Raw genomic sequence first — 17,278 nt, forward strand, 5'->3', positions numbered from 1 at the left:
CGTACTGTCTCCTTGTCGGCACTCGTACTGTCTCCTTGTCGGCACTCGTACTGTCTCCTTGTCGGCACTTGTACTGTCTCCTTGTCGGCACTCGTACTGTCTCCTTGTCTGTATTCGTACTGTCTCCTTGTCGGCACTCGTACTGTCTCCTTGTCGGCACTCGTACTGTCTCCTTGTCTGTATTCGTACTGTCTCCTTGTCGGCACTCGTACTGTCTCCTTGTCGGCACTCGTACTGTCTCCTTGTCGGCACTCGTACTGTCTCCTTGTCGATATTGGCCCCTCCCAGGAGGCATGACCTGTGTGTGGAGGAGATATTTGGGCAGTTTCGGTATTCTGCATCTCGCTGGCTGTATTCGTACTGTCTCCTTGTCTGTATTCGTACTGTCTCCTTGTCTGTATTCGTACTGTCTCCTTGTCTGTATTCGTACTGTCTCCTTGTCTGTATTCGTACTGTCACAGTACGAGTGCCGACAAGGAGACAGTAAGAATACAGACAAGGAGACAGTACGAGTGCCGACAAGGTCTCCTTGTCGGTATTGGCCCCTCCCAGGAGGCGTGGCCTGTGTGGAGGAGATATTTGGGCAGTTTCGGTATTCTGCGTCTCGTGCCTCTCCCTGTTGAACTTGTTCTGGTCATACGTGTTGGGACATGATGTAGTATGGAGAGTGAGTCTTCTGGAGGCGTGCCTCCCCTCCCTGCCTTGTGTCAGATCTCCCAGCCTTGTGTTCCTCCGTCCTTCCATGGCTCTGGGGTTCAGTTTGGAGGTCCTGGCCAGCCTCCGGCCGGTGCTGTACCATGCTCCTGGTCCTTGGTCTAGGACACTATGAGGACGTGCCGAAGTGCGGAGCTGAGGCATGTATGTTCCTTGGAAAGTATGGAGCCGTGCATCCAGCCAGCAAAGAATGCACCTGATCAGTCAGCCAATCGGGCCGTCCAGGCTGCTGTTAGTGCGGCCAAGCTTCAGAAACAGAGGCCCAAAAGCCTTTGCTCCGTGGGGAATGGACTTACCTCCAGCTCCAAAGCAGATACAAGTCCCAGCTCACTGGGGGGACTATTGGACCTTCTGAAACATCGGTCCGGGCGGAAGTGTGAGCCCCAGGACTGCCCACCATGCAATGGGACGACTTCACCTCGACCTCTTAGTATGAGTGTTCTGGATATAAACCGCCTGAGTGGATCTCAGGGGGCGACCTTCTCCAGGAGGGAGTTCAGCCGCAGCTCAGGGTTTCTGCGCGGTTCTTCAATATTTAGCAGTCAGCGATGGAATGTGTTTGGGAACAGAACTCCGGAACAGAAGAAGAACCTCTCATCCTTACGTAAGAGTTTCAGCTTCAGACTGCGCCGTGTGTCAGAGACGAGGAAGGAGGGCGATTCCGGTGACGGCAGATCACGGTGCCGCAGTGAAGAAGACTCCTATTCCTTGCACACCACACCATCACGGAAGGATCTCCTGGTCACTGAGGCTCCAGCGCCTGATAAAGAAAATAGACCGAGTCTTTGGAGGTTACTCACCAGCCCTTTCCGTAAGAAGGAGTACGCCACCAGTGACAGTCGACATAGGGGGGTTGGTGGCAGAGCAGCAGAGCCGGTGCTGGTGGCAGTATCCTGCAATGATAACAGAGGCCTTCTGGGTAAGTTGTGGCTCCATGGGTGTTGTATGTCTTATGTAACCACCTTCTGTAACGAGGAAGCGTTTGATGATTGTCCATCCCTCTAACGGCTCCCAACCTGGGTTCCCGGGGGGGGTCTTGTGTGATCATCTTCTATAACATGGAAGAGCTTGGTGATTGTCCATCCCTCTAACGGCTCCCAACCTGGGTTCCCGGGGGGTCTTCTGTGACCATCTTCTATAACATGGAAGAGCTTGGTGATTGTCCATCCCTCTACCGGCTCCCATCCTGGGTTCCCAGGGGTCTTGTGTGATCATCTTCTATAACATGGAAGAGCTTGGTGATTGTCCATCCCTCTACCGGCTCCCATCCTGGGTTCCTAGGGGGGTCTTGTGTGATCGTCTTCTATAACATGGAAGATCTTGGTGATTGTCCATCCCTCTACCAGCTCCCATCCTGGGTTCCCGGGGGTCTTGTGTGATCGTCTTCTTTAACATCGAAGAGCTTGGTGATTGTCCATCCCTCTACCGGCTCCCATCCTGGGTTCCTGGGGGAGTCTTGTGTGATCATCTTCTATAACATGGAAGAGCTTGGTGATTGTCCATCCCTCTACTGGCTCCCATCCTGGGTTCCCGGGGTTCTTGTGTGATCGTCTTCTATAACATGGAAGAGCTTGGTGATTGTCCATCCCTCTACTGGCTCCCATCCTAGGTTCCCGGGGGGTCTTGTGTGATCGTCTTCTATAACATGGAAGAGCTTGGTGATTGTCCATCCCTCTACCGGCTCCCATCCTGGGTTCCCGGGGGGTCTTGTGTGATCATCTTCTATAACATGGAAGAGCTTGGTGATTGTCCATCCCTCTACCGGCTCCCATACTGGGTTCCCGGGGGTCTTGTGTGATCATCTTCTATAACATGGAAGAGCTTGGTGATTGTCCATCCCTCTACCGGCTCCCATCCTGGGTTCCCGGGGGTCTTGTGTGATCATCTTCTATAACATGGAAGAGCTTGGTGATTGTCCATCCCTCTACTGGCTCCCATCCTGGGTTCCCGAGGGGTCTTGTGTGATCATCTTCTATAACATGGAAGAGCTTGGTGATTGTCCATCCCTCTACCGGCTCCCATCCTGGGTTCCTGGGGGGGTCTTGTGTGATCATCTTCTGTAATGGAGGAGCTTGGTGATTGTCCTCCCTCTACCGGCTCCCATCCTGGGTTCCCGGGGGTCTTGTGTGATCATCTTCTATAACATGGAAGAGCTTGGTGATTGTCCATCCCTCTACCGGCTCCCATCCTGGGTTCTTGGGGGGTCTTGTGTGATCATCTTCTATAACATGGAAGAGCTTGGTGATTGTCCATCCCTCTACTGGCTCCCATCCTGGGTTCCTGGGGGAGTCTTGTGTGATCATCTTCTATAACATGGAAGAGCTTGGTGATTGTCCATCCCTCTACTGGCTCCCATCCTGGGTTCCCAGGGGTCTTGTGTGATCATCTTCTATAACATGGAAGAGCTTGGTGATTGTCCATCCCTCTACCGGCTCCCATCCTGGGTTCCTGGGGGAGTCTTGTGTGATCATCTTCTATAACATGGAAGAGCTTGGTGATTGTCCATCCCTCTACCGGCTCCCATCCTGGGTTCCCGGGGTTCTTGTGTGATCATCTTCTATAACATGGAAGAGCTTGGTGATTGTCCATCCCTCTACTGGCTCCCATCCTGGGTTCCCGGGGGTCTTGTGTGATCATCTTCTATAACATGGAAGAGCTTGGTGATTGTCCATCCCTCTACCGGCTCCCATCTTGGGTTCCCGGGGGTCTTGTGTGATCATCTTCTATAACATGGAAGAGCTTGGTGATTGTCCATCCCTCTACCGGCTCCCATCCTGGGTTCCCGGGGGTCTTGTGTGATCATCTTCTATAACATGGAAGAGCTTGGTGATTGTCCATCCCTCTACCGGCTCCCATCCTGGGTTCCTGGGGGAGTCTTGTGTGATCATCTTCTATAACATGGAAGAGCTTGGTGATTGTCCATCCCTCTACCGGCTCCCATCCTGGGTTCCCGGGGTTCTTGTGTGATCATCTTCTATAACATGGAAGAGCTTGGTGATTGTCCATCCCTCTACCGGCTCCCAACCTGGGTTCCCAGGGATCTTGTGTGATCATCTTCTATAACATGGAAGAGCTTGGTGATTGTCCATCCCTCTACCGGCTCTCATCCTGGGTTCCCGGGGGTCTTGTGTGATCATCTTCTATAACATGGAAGAGCTTGGTGATTGTCCATCCCTCTACGGCTCCTATCCTGGGTTCCTGGGGTTCTTGTGTGATCATCTTCTATAACATGGAAGAGCTTGGTGATTGTCCATCCCTCTACCGGCTCCCATCCTGGGTGAGTCTTGTGTGATCATCTTCTATAACATGGAAGAGCTTGGTGATTGTCCATCCCTCTACTGGCTCCCATCCTGGGTTCCCGGGGGGTCTTGTGTGATCATCTTCTATAACATGGAAGAGCTTGGTGATTGTCCATCCCTCTACTGGCTCCCATCCTGGGTTCCCGGGGGTCTTGTGTGATCATCTTCTATAACATGGAAGAGCTTGGTGATTGTCCATCCCTCTACTGGCTCCCATCCTGGGTTCCCGGGGGTCTTGTGTGATCATCTTCTATAACATGGAAGAGCTTGGTGATTGTCCATCCCTCTACCGGCTCCCATCCTGGGTTCCCGGGGTTCTTGTGTGATCATCTTCTATAACATGGAAGAGCTTGGTGATTGTCCATCCCTCTACCAGCTCCCAACCTGGGTTCCCAGGGATCTTGTGTGATCATCTTCTATAACATGGAAGAGCTTGGTGATTGTCCATCCCTCTACCGGCTCCCATCCTGGGTTCCTGGGGGAGTCTTGTGTGATCATCTTCTATAACATGTAAGAGCTTGGTGATTGTCCATCCCTCTACCGGCTCCCATCCTGGGTTCCCGGGGTTCTTGTGTGATCATCTTCTATAACATGGAAGAGCTTGGTGATTGTCCATCCCTCTACTGGCTCCCATCCTGGGTTCCCGGGGGTCTTGTGTGATCATCTTCTATAACATGGAAGAGCTTGGTGATTGTCCATCCCTCTACCGGCTCCCATCTTGGGTTCCCGGGGGTCTTGTGTGATCATCTTCTATAACATGGAAGAGCTTGGTGATTGTCCATCCCTCTACCGGCTCCCATCCTGGGTTCCCGGGGGTCTTGTGTGATCATCTTCTATAACATGGAAGAGCTTGGTGATTGTCCATCCCTCTACCGGCTCCCATCCTGGGTTCCTGGGGGAGTCTTGTGTGATCATCTTCTATAACATGGAAGAGCTTGGTGATTGTCCATCCCTCTACCGGCTCCCATCCTGGGTTCCCGGGGTTCTTGTGTGATCATCTTCTATAACATGGAAGAGCTTGGTGATTGTCCATCCCTCTACTGGCTCCCATCCTGGGTTCCCGGGGGTCTTGTGTGATCATCTTCTATAACATGGAAAAGCTTGGTGATTGTCTATCCCTCTACTGGCTCCCATCCTGGGTTCCCGGGGGACTTGTGTGATCATCTGATATAACATGTAAGATCTTGGTGATTGTCCATCCCTCTACCGGCTCCCATCCTGGGTTCCTGGGGGACTTGTGTGATCATCTTCTGTAATGGAAGAGCTTGGTGATTGTCCATCCCTCTACCAGCTCCCATCCTGGGTTCCTGGGGGGGTCTTGTGTGATCATCTTCTATAACATGGAAGAGCTTGGTGATTGTCCATCCCTCTACTGGCTCCCATCCTGGTTTCCCGGGGGTCTTGTGTGATCATCTTCTATAACATGGAAAAGCTTGGTGATTGTCCATCCCTCTACCGGCTCCCATCCTGGGTGAGTCTTGTGTGATCATCTTCTATAACATGGAAGAGCTTGGTGATTGTCCATCCCTCTACTGGCTCCCATCCTGGGTTCCCGGGGGGTCTTGTGTGATCATCTTCTATAACATGGAAGAGCTTGGTGATTGTCCATCCCTCTACTGGCTCCCATCCTGGGTTCCCGGGGGTCTTGTGTGATCATCTTCTATAACATGGAAGAGCTTGGTGATTGTCCATCCCTCTACTGGCTCCCATCCTGGGTTCCCGGGGGGTCTTGTGTGATCATCTTCTATAACATGGAAGAGCTTGGTGATTGTCCATCCCTCTACTGGCTCCCATCCTGGGTTCCCGGGGGTCTTGTGTGATCATCTTCTATAACATGGAAGAGCTTGGTGATTGTCCATCCCTCTACCGGCTTCCATCCTGGGTTCCCAGGAGGTCTTGTGTGATCATCTTCTATAACATGGAAAAGCTTGGTGATTGTCTATCCCTCTACTGGCTCCCATCCTGGGTTCCCGGGGGGTCTTGTGTGATCATCTTCTGTAATGGAAGAGCTTGGTGATTGTCCATCCCTCTACCGGCTCCCATCCTGGGTGAGTCTTGTGTGATCATCTTCTATAACATGGAAGAGCTTGGTGATTGTCCATCCCTCTACTGGCTCCCATCCTGGGTTCCCGGGGGGTCTTGTGTGATCATCTTCTATAACATGGAAGAGCTTGGTGATTGTCCATCCCTCTACTGGCTCCCATCCTGGGTTCCCGGGGGTCTTGTGTGATCATCTTCTATAACATGGAAGAGCTTGGTGATTGTCCATCCCTCTACTGGCTCCCATCCTGGGTTCCCGGGGGGTCTTGTGTGATCATCTTCTATAACATGGAAGAGCTTGGTGATTGTCCATCCCTCTACCGGCTTCCATCCTGGGTTCCCAGGAGGTCTTGTGTGATCATCTTCTATAACATGGAAGAGCTTGGTGATTGTCCATCCCTCTACCGGCTCCTATCCTGGGTTCCCGGGGTTCTTGTGTGATCATCTTCTATAACATGGAAGAGCTTGGTGATTGTCCATCCCTCTACCAGCTCCCAACCTGGGTTCCCAGGGATCTTGTGTGATCATCTTCTATAACATGGAAGAGCTTGGTGATTGTCCATCCCTCTACCGGCTCCCATCCTGGGTTCCTGGGGGAGTCTTGTGTGATCATCTTCTATAACATGGAAGAGCTTGGTGATTGTCCATCCCTCTACTGGCTCCCATCCTGGGTTCCCGGGGGTCTTGTGTGATCATCTTCTATAACATGGAAGAGCTTGGTGATTGTCCATCCCTCTACCGGCTCCCATCCTGGGTTCCCGGGGTTCTTGTGTGATCATCTTCTATAACATGGAAGAGCTTGGTGATTGTCCATCCCTCTACTGGCTCCCAACCTGGGTTCCCAGGGATCTTGTGTGATCATCTTCTATAACATGGAAGAGCTTGGTGATTGTCCATCCCTCTACCGGCTCTCATCCTGGGTTCCTGGGGGAGTCTTGTGTGATCATCTTCTATAACATGGAAGAGCTTGGTGATTGTCCATCCCTCTACCGGCTCCCATCCTGGGTTCCCGGGGTTCTTGTGTGATCATCTTCTATAACATGGAAGAGCTTGGTGATTGTCCATCCCTCTACTGGCTCCCATCCTGGGTTCCCGGGGGTCTTGTGTGATCATCTTCTATAACATGGAAGAGCTTGGTGATTGTCCATCCCTCTACTGGCTCCCATCCTGGTTTCCCGGGGGTCTTGTGTGATCATCTTCTATAACATGGAAGAGCTTGGTGATTGTCCATCCCTCTACCGGCTCCTATCCTGGGTTCCTGGGGTTCTTGTGTGATCATCTTCTATAACATGGAAGAGCTTGGTGATTGTCCATCCCTCTACCGGCTTCCATCCTGGGTTCCCAGGAGGTCTTGTGTGATCATCTTCTATAACATGGAAGAGCTTGGTGATTGTCCATCCCTCTACCGGCTTCCATCCTGGGTTCCCAGGAGGTCTTGTGTGATCATCTTCTATAACATGGAAGAGCTTGGTGATTGTCCATCCCTCTACCGGCTCCTATCCTGGGTTCCTGGGGTTCTTGTGTGATCATCTTCTATAACATGGAAAAGCTTGGTGATTGTCCATCCCTCTACCGGCTCCCATCCTGGGTGAGTCTTGTGTGATCATCTTCTATAACATGGAAGAGCTTGGTGATTGTCCATCCCTCTACTGGCTCCCATCCTGGGTTCCCGGGGGGTCTTGTGTGATCATCTTCTATAACATGGAAGAGCTTGGTGATTGTCCATCCCTCTACTGGCTCCCATCCTGGGTTCCCGGGGGGTCTTGTGTGATCATCTTCTATAACATGGAAGAGCTTGGTGATTGTCCATCCCTCTACTGGCTCCCATCCTGGGTTCCCGGGGGTCTTGTGTGATCATCTTCTATAACATGGAAGAGCTTGGTGATTGTCCATCCCTCTACCGGCTTCCATCCTGGGTTCCCAGGAGGTCTTGTGTGATCATCTTCTATAACATGGAAAAGCTTGGTGATTGTCTATCCCTCTACTGGCTCCCATCCTGGGTTCCCGGGGGGTCTTGTGTGATCATCTTCTATAACATGTAAGATCTTGGTGATTGTCCATCCCTCTACCGGCTCCCATCCTGGGTTCCTGGGGGACTTGTGTGATCATCTTCTGTAATGGAAGAGCTTGGTGATTGTCCATCCCTCTACCGGCTCCCATCCTGGGTGAGTCTTGTGTGATCATCTTCTATAACATGGAAGAGCTTGGTGATTGTCCATCCCTCTACCGGCTTCCATCCTGGGTTCCCAGGAGGTCTTGTGTGATCATCTTCTATAACATGGAAAAGCTTGGTGATTGTCTATCCCTCTACTGGCTCCCATCCTGGGTTCCCGGGGGACTTGTGTGATCATCTTCTATAACATGGAAGAGCTTGGTGATTGTCCATCCCTCTACCGGCTTCCATCCTGGGTTCCCAGGAGGTCTTGTGTGATCATCTTCTATAACATGGAAGAGCTTGGTGATTGTCCATCCCTCTACCGGCTTCCATCCTGGGTTCCCGGGGGGTCTTGTGTGATCATCTTCTATAACATGGAAGAGCTTGGTGATTGTCCATCCCTCTACCGGCTCCCATCCTGGGTTCCCGGGGTTCTTGTGTGATCATCTTCTATAACATGGAAGAGCTTGGTGATTGTCCATCCCTCTACTGGCTCCCATCCTGGGTTCCCGGGGGTCTTGTGTGATCATCTTCTATAACATGGAAGAGCTTGGTGATTGTCCATCCCTCTACCGGCTCCCATCTTGGGTTCCCGGGGGTCTTGTGTGATCATCTTCTATAACATGGAAGAGCTTGGTGATTGTCCATCCCTCTACCGGCTCCCATCCTGGGTTCCTGGGGGAGTCTTGTGTGATCATCTTCTATAACATGGAAGAGCTTGGTGATTGTCCATCCCTCTACCGGCTCGCATCCTGGGTTCCCGGGGTTCTTGTGTGATCATCTTCTATAACATGGAAGAGCTTGGTGATTGTCCATCCCTCTACCGGCTCCCATCCTGGGTTCCCGGGGTTCTTGTGTGATCATCTTCTATAACATGGAAAAGCTTGGTGATTGTCTATCCCTCTAACGGCTCCTATCCTGGGTTCCCGGGGGTCTTGTGTGATCATCTGATATAACATGTAAGAGCTTGGTGATTGTCCATCCCTCTACCGGCTCCCATCCTGGGTTCCTGGGGGGGTCTTGTGTGATCATCTTCTGTAATGGAGGAGCTTGGTGATTGTCCATCCCTCTACTGGCTCCCATCCTGGGTTCCTGGGATATCCTCTGTGTCAGGGTCCTTATTCTGTATAAGAGGCAGCACTGTATATAGATGGTTCTACAAAGTCATCGCTTTGTATCGGAGAATGGAGTCCCTGAGAGGAACACAAACTAGAGCCGAGTGCCGGGGATGACATTGAATGGGTGGATGTGCCACACCTGTGCGATCCCCCTGGAAGTGACCGCAGTAGACACCCCTACCACCCTGCTACACCCCCACTACTCTCCTACTACCCTGCTACTACACCCCTACTACCCTGCTACTGCACCCTACTACACCCCTACTACCCGGCTACACCCCTACTACCCGGCTACACCCCTACTACCCTGCTACACCCCTACTACCCTGCCACTACACCCTGCTACACCCCTACTACCCTGCTACACCCCTACTACCCTGCTACTACACCCTACTACCCTGCTACTACACCCTACTACCCTGCTACTGCACCCTACTACACCCCTACTACACTCCTACTACCCTGCTACACCCCTACCACCCTGCTACACCCCTACCACCCTGCCACTACACCCTGCTACACCCCTACTACCCTGCTACACCCCTACTACCCTCCTACTACCCTGCTACACCCCTACTACCCTGCTACTACACCCTACTACCCTGCTACTACACCCTACTACACCCCTACTACACTCCTACTACCCTGCTACACCCCTACTACACTCCTACTACCCTGCTACACCCCTACTACACTCCTACTACCCTGCTACTACACTCCTACTACACCCCTACTACCCTGCTACTACACCCCTACTACCCTGCTACTACACCCCTACTACCCTGCTACTACACCCCTACTACCCTGCTACTACTCTCCTACTACACCCCTACTACCCTCCTGCTACACTCCTGCTACACCCCTACTATCCTCCTGCTACATCCCTACTACACTCTTACTAACCTCCTGCTATACTCCTACTACCCTCCTGCTACACCGCTACTACCCTCCTGCTACACCCCTACTATCCTCCTGCTACACCACTACTATCCTCCTGCTACACCCCTACTACCCTCCTGCTACACCCCTACTACCCTCCTGCTACACCCCTACTACCCTCCTGCTACACCCCTACTACCCTCCTGCTACACCCCTACTACTTTCCTTCTACACCCCTGCTACACTCCTGCTACACCCCTGCTACCCTCCTGCTACACCCCTACTACCCTCCTGCTACACCCCTACTACACCCCTACTACCCTGCTACTACATTCCTACTGCACCGCTACTACAGTAATTGCCTCTATTCTCTGGGTCCCATTCTGAGCAGCTCAGCTGTCCTGCTGCTTAGTGCATACAGGAGGGGGTTCACCGATCTCTAAGATCCATTGGAGGCTGTGATTGGTGGATGACGCGGTGTAGGCTGATCACCGATCTCTAAGATCCATTGGAGGCTGTGATTGGTGGATGACGCGGTGTAGGCGGATCACCGATCTCTAAGATCCATTGGAGGCTGTGATTGGTGGATGACGCGGTGTAGGCTGATCACCGATCTCTAAGATCCATTGGAGGCTGTGATTGGTGGATGACGCGGTGTAGGCTGATCACCGATCTCTAAGATTCATTGGAGGCTGTGATTGGTGGATGACGCGGTGTAGGCTGATCACCGATCTCTAAGATCCATTGGAGGCTGTGATTGGTGGATGACGCGGTGTAGGCTGATCACCGATCTCTAAGATCCATTGGAGGCTGTGATTGGTGGATGACGCGGTGTAGGCTGATCACCGATCTCTAAGATCCATTGGAGGCTGTGATTGGTGGATGACGCGGTGTAGGCGGATCACCGATCTCTAAGATCCATTGGAGGCTGTGATTGGTGGATGACGCGGTGTAGGCTGATCACCGATCTCTAAGATCCATTGGAGGCTGTGATTGGTGGATGACGCGGTGTAGGCTGATCACCGATCTCTAAGATCCATTGGAGGCTGTGATTGGTGGATGACGCGGTGTAGGCTGATCACCGATCTCTAAGATCCATTGGAGGCTGTGATTGGTGGATGACGCGGTGTAGGCTGATCACCGATCTCTAAGATCCATTGGAGGCTGTGATTGGTGGATGACGCGGTGTAGGCTGATCACCGATCTCTAAGATCCATTGGAGGCTGTGATTGGTGGATGACGCGGTGTAGGCGGATCACCGATCTCTAAGATCCATTGGAGGCTGTGATTGGTGGATGACGCGGTGTAGGCTGATCACCGATCTCTAAGATCCATTGGAGGCTGTGATTGGTGGATGACGCGGTGTAGGCTGATCACCGATCTCTAAGATCCATTGGAGGCTGTGATTGGTGGATGACAGTTTATATAGTGCTGACATATACCGTGGAGTCATCACTCAGGGAAATGACATTTTATACAATGAAGGGACACCCTGCTCATCCTCATAGCCCAATGTGTGAGAAGAGAACCTGTCATGGTGGGGTGACCTGAATCTGTATATAGAGATGAATGTCCTCCCCGGCCCGACTGTCCTCCCCATCCTTCTGTCCTCCCCATCCTTCTGTCCTCCCCATCCTTCTGTCCTCCCCATCCTTCTGTCCTCCCCATCCTTCTGTCCTCCCCATCCTTCTGTCCTCCCCATCCTTCTGTCCTCCCCATCCTTCTGTCCTCCCCATCCTTCTGTCCTCCCCATCCTTCTGTCCTCCCCATCCTTCTGTCCTCCCCATCCTTCTGTCCTCCCCATCCTTCTGTCCTCCCCATCCTTCTGTCCTCCCCATCCTTCTGTCCTCCCCATCCTTCTGTCCTCCCCATCCTTCTGTCCTCCCCATCCTTCTGTCCTCCCCATCCTTCTGTCCTCCCCATCCTTCTGTCCTCCTGTCCCTCCTTTTCTCCTGTCCTCCTGTCCTTCCCATCCTTCTGTCCTCCTGTCCCTCCTGTTCTCCTGTCCTCCCCATCCTTCTGTCCTCCTGTCCCTCCTGTTCTCCTGTCCTCCTGTCCCTCCTGTTCTCCTGTCCTCCCCATCCTTCTGTCCTCCTGTCCCTCCTGTTCTCCTGTCCTCCCCATCCTTCTGTCCTCCTGTCCCTCCTGTTCTCCTGTCCTCCCCATCCTTCTGTCCTCCTGTCCCTCCTGTTCTCCTGTCCTCCCCATCCTTCTGTCCTCCTGTCCCTCCTGTTCTCCTGTCCTCCCCATCCTTCTGTCCTTCTGTCCTCCTGTCCCTCCTGTTCTCCTGTCCTCCCCATCCTTCTGTCCTCCTGTCCTCCCCATCCTTCTGTCCTCCTGTCCCTCCTGTTCTCCTGTCCTCCCCATCCTTCTGTCCTCCTGTCCCTCCTGTTCTCCTGTCCTCCCCATCCTTCTGTCCTCCTGTCCCTCCTGTTCTCCTGTCCTCCCCATCCTTCTGTCCTCCTGTCCCTCCTGTTCTCCTGTCCTCCCCATCCTTCTGTCCTCCTGTCCCTCCTGTCCCTCCTGTTCTCCTGTCCTCCCCATCCTTCTGTCCTTCCTGTCCTCCCCATCCTTCTGTCCTTCCTGTCCTCCCCATCCTTCTGTCCTTCCTGTCCTCCCCATCCTTCTGTCCTTCCTGTCCTCCCCATCCTTCTGTCCTTCCTGTCCTCCCCATCCTTCTGTCCTTCCTGTCCTCCCCATCCTTCTGTCCTTCCTGTCCTCCCCATCCTTCTGTCCTTCCTGTCCTCCCCATCCTTCTGTCCTTCCTGTCCTCCCCATCCTTCTGTCCTTCCTGTCCTCCTGTCCCGCCTCTCCTGTCCTCCTGTCTTTGGCCTGAGCTCACACCTCCCTGAGGCTGAGAGACAACAGTACAGGGGACCTCTGATGGCCTCAATAAGGACAACTCCCTTATTTCTCTCCTCATAGAAGTCCTATATTCTTACCCCAAATAACGGGATAGGAAAGGGTATCCTACGCATTTCGGGTTCCAGAGCCTCCCCTTCCTCAGAGTGATGTCTCTTCACGAAGGCTGGGGCTCCCCAGGCATTGAACACATGTAGTGATGTAACATCGAGCTGCACTTTGCAGCGTCACACTTTATGGACTCCCATTGTTTGGGTCACTTATATTCGGATTTCTTTTTTCCCGTGACCCCTTTGTCTCCAATCTGTAGGGAGCTGCCGATCCTCAGCCACCGGGCTCAACCAGCCTTCCCTTTCTGACGAGTTATAGAGTAGAGTCCAGGGCCTCACTTCCACCACCCCTCATATCTCTCCTGACTGGTTCCCTTATGGAGGGGGTGGGTGCTTAGTAATGAACGATGTAAGTGGTGACATTTCCCGAGGTAAGTCATGGTCAGAAGCAGCACAACAATAGTAGTGGGGGAGTCTGGAGAGGACAAGAGCGGTCTTCCAGGATGGAGGACTCTCCTACCAGAGCCCAGCATGGAGCACACAACTCCTCCAGTCCCTGATTGGGTGATCTTGGTGTCTCCAGAGGGCCACTCGTGGCTACAGTTGTGTGCATTTCAGATGTCCAGCTGGCCTCTTCTGTATCCGAGTCTGTGCTGGAAACATGATGGACTACTCCTGGATTCAGATCAGTGATAACTCCGACAGTAGGGTGCAGACACATAGAGATACCTCCACCATCTCTCCCGATCACTCCTCTCCTCCTGGATTCAGATCCGTGATAACTCCGGCATTAGGGTGCAGACACACAGATACCTCCACCATCTCTCCCGATCACTCCTCTCCTCGTACTGGATTCAGATCAGTGATAACTCCGGCATTAGGGTGCAGACACACAGATACCTCCACCATCTCTCCCGATCACTCCTCTCCTCATACTGGATTCAGATCAGTGATAACTCCGGCATTAGGGTGCAGGCACACAGAGATACCTCCACCATCCCTCCCGATCACTCCTCTCCTTGTACTGGATTCAGATCAGTGATAACTCCGGCAGTAGGGTGCAGACACATAGAGATACCTCCACCATCTCTCCCGATCACTCCTCTCCTCCTGGATTCAGATCAGTGATAACTCCGGCAGTAGGGTGCAGACACACAGATACCTCCACCATCTCTCCCGATCACTCCTCTCCTCGTACGGGATTCAGATCAGTGATAACTCTGGCATTAGGGTGCAGACACACAGATACCTCCACCATCTCTCCCGATCACTCCTCTCCTCGTACGGGATTCAGATCAGTGATAACTCTGGCAGTAGGGTGCAGACACAGTGAAATACCTCCACCATCTCTCCCGATCACTCCTCTCCTCGTACGGGATTCAGATCAGTGATAACTCCAGCATTAGGGTGCAGACACACAGAGATACCTCCACCATCTCTCCCGATCACTCCTCTCCTCCTGGATTCAGATCAGTGATAACTCCGGCAGTAGGGTGCAGACACCGATACCTCCACCATCTCTCCCGATCACTCCTCTCCTCATATGGGATTCAGATCAGTGATAACTCCGGCAGTAGGGTGCAGACACATAGAGATACCTCCACCATCTCTCCCGATCACTCCTCTCCTCGTACTGGATTCAGATCAGTGATAACTCCGGCAGTAGGGTGCAGACACAGATACCTCCACCATCTCTCCCGATCACTCCTCTCCTCGTACTGGATTCAGATCAGTGATAACTCCGGCAGTAGGGTGCAGACACACAGATACCTCCACCATCTCTCCCGATCACTCCTCTCCTCCTGGATTCAGATCAGTGATAACTCCGGCAGTAGGGTGCAGACACAGAGATACCTCCACCATCTCTCCCGATCACTCCTCTCCTTGTACTGGATTCAGATCAGTGATAACTCTGGCAGTAGGGTGCAGACACAGTGAAATACCTCCACCATCTCTCCCGATCACTCCTCTCCTTGTACTGGATTCAGATCAGTGATAACTCCGGCAGAAGGGTGCAGACACACAGATACCTCCACCATCTCTCCCGATCACTCCTCTCCTCGTACGGGATTCAGATCAGTGATAACTCTGGCAGTAGGGTGCAGACACAGTGAAATACCTCCACCATCTCTCCCGATCACTCCTCTCCTCGTACGGGATTCAGATCAGTGATAACTCCGGCATTAGGGTGCAGACACACAGATACCTCCACCATCTCTCCCGATCACTCCTCTCCTTGTACTGGATTCAGATCAGTGATAACTCTGGCATTAGGGTGCAGACACACAGATACCTCCACCATCTCTCCCGATCACTCCTCTCCTCGTACGGGATTCAGATCAGTGATAACTCCGGCATTAGGGTGCAGACACACAGAGATACCTCCACCATCTCTCCCGATCACTCCTCTCCTCCTGGATTCAGATCAGTGATAACTCCGGCAGTAGGGTGCAGACACACAGATACCTCCACCATCTCTCCCGATCACTCCTCTCCTCGTACTGGATTCAGATCAGTGATAACTCCGGCAGTAGGGTGCAGACACACAGAGATACCTCCACCATCTCTCCCGATCACTCCTCTCCTCGTACTGGATTCAGATCAGTGATAACTCCGGCAGTAGGGTGCAGACACACAGAGATACCTCCACCATCTCTCCCGATCACTCCTCTCCTCGTACGGGATTCAGATCAGTGATAACTCCGGCATTAGGGTGCAGACACACAGATACCTCCACCATCTCTCCCGATCACTCCTCTCCTCGTACGGGATTCAGATCAGTGATAACTCCGGCAGTAGGGTGCAGACACAGAGATACCTCCACCATCTCTCCCGATCACTCCTCTCCTTGTACTGGATTCAGATCAGTGATAACTCTGGCAGTAGGGTGCAGACACATAGAGATACCTCCACCATCTCTCCCGATCACTCCTCTCCTCGTACGGGATTCAGATCAGTGATAACTCTGGCAGTAGGGTGCAGACACCGATACCTCCACCATCTCTCCCGATCACTCCTCTCCTCCTGGATTCAGATCAGTGATAACTCCGGCAGTAGGGTGCAGACACACAGATACCTCCACCATCTCTCCCGATCACTCCTCTCCTCGTACTGGATTCAGATCAGTGATAACTCCGGCAGTAGGGTGCAGACACACAGAGATACCTCCACCATCTCTCCCGATCACTCCTCTCCTCGTACTGGATTCAGATCAGTGATAACTCCGGCAGTAGGGTGCAGACACACAGAGATACCTCCACCATCTCTCCCGATCACTCCTCTCCTCCTGGATTCAGATCAGTGATAACTCCGGCAGTAGGGTGCAGACACAGAGATACCTCCACCATCTCTCCCGATCACTCCTCTCCTCGTACGGGATTCAGATCAGTGATAACTCCGGCAGTAGGGTGCAGACACATAGAGATACCTCCACCATCTCTCCCGATCACTCCTCTCCTCCTGGATTCAGATCAGTGATAACTCCGGCAGTAGGGTACAGATACCTCCACCATCTCTCCCGATCACTCCTCTCCTCGTACTGGATTCAGATCAGTGATAACTCCGGCAGTAGGGTGCAGACACCGATACCTCCACCATCTCTCCCGATCACTCCTCTCCTCGTACGGGATTCAGATCAGTGATAACTCTGGCAGTAGGGTGCAGACACAGTGAAATACCTCCACCATCTCTCCCGATCACTCCTCTCCTTGTACTGGATTCAGATCAGTGATAACTCTGGCATTAGGGTGCAGACACATAGAGATACCTCCGCCATCTCTCCCGATCACTCCTCCTCGTACTGGATTCAGATCAGTGATAACTCTGGCATTAGGGTGCAGACACACAGATACCTCCACCATCTCTCCTGATCACTCCTCTCCTCGTACGGGATTCAGATCAGTGATAACTCCGGCATTAGGGTGCAGACACACAGAGATACCTCCACCATCTCTCCCGATCACTCCTCTCCTCCTGGATTCAGATCAGTGATAACTCCGGCAGTAGGGTGCAGACACCGATACCTCCACCATCTCTCCCGATCACTCCTCTCCTCGTACGGGATTCAGATCAGTGATAACTCTGGCAGTAGGGTGCAGACACAGTGAAATACCTCCACCATCTCTCCCGATCACTCCTCTCCTTGTACTGGATTCAGATCAG

General features: G+C 52.6%; 1 protein-coding gene across 1 annotated transcript in view; it reads left to right on the plus strand.

The window, feature by feature from the left end:
- The first annotated feature begins 772 nt into the window (after window positions 1–772).
- The window catches only part of LOC149463050 (arf-GAP with GTPase, ANK repeat and PH domain-containing protein 1-like), an 85,377-nt gene continuing 68,871 nt past the window's right edge, over window positions 773–17,278 (plus strand). Inside the window, exon 1 of the mRNA XM_089675988.1 lies at window positions 773–1,633. Coding sequence (XP_089532114.1) covers window positions 826–1,633 — 808 coding nt within the window. The 5' untranslated portion in view covers window positions 773–825. The remainder of the gene's footprint in view (window positions 1,634–17,278) is intronic.

The sequence above is a fragment of the Staurois parvus genome, unplaced genomic scaffold (genome assembly GCF_062004578.1).
Source record: "Staurois parvus isolate SC_StPar_1 unplaced genomic scaffold, SC_StPar_1.0 ptg000161l, whole genome shotgun sequence".
In the NCBI taxonomy this organism is placed as follows: Eukaryota; Metazoa; Chordata; class Amphibia; order Anura; family Ranidae; genus Staurois; species Staurois parvus.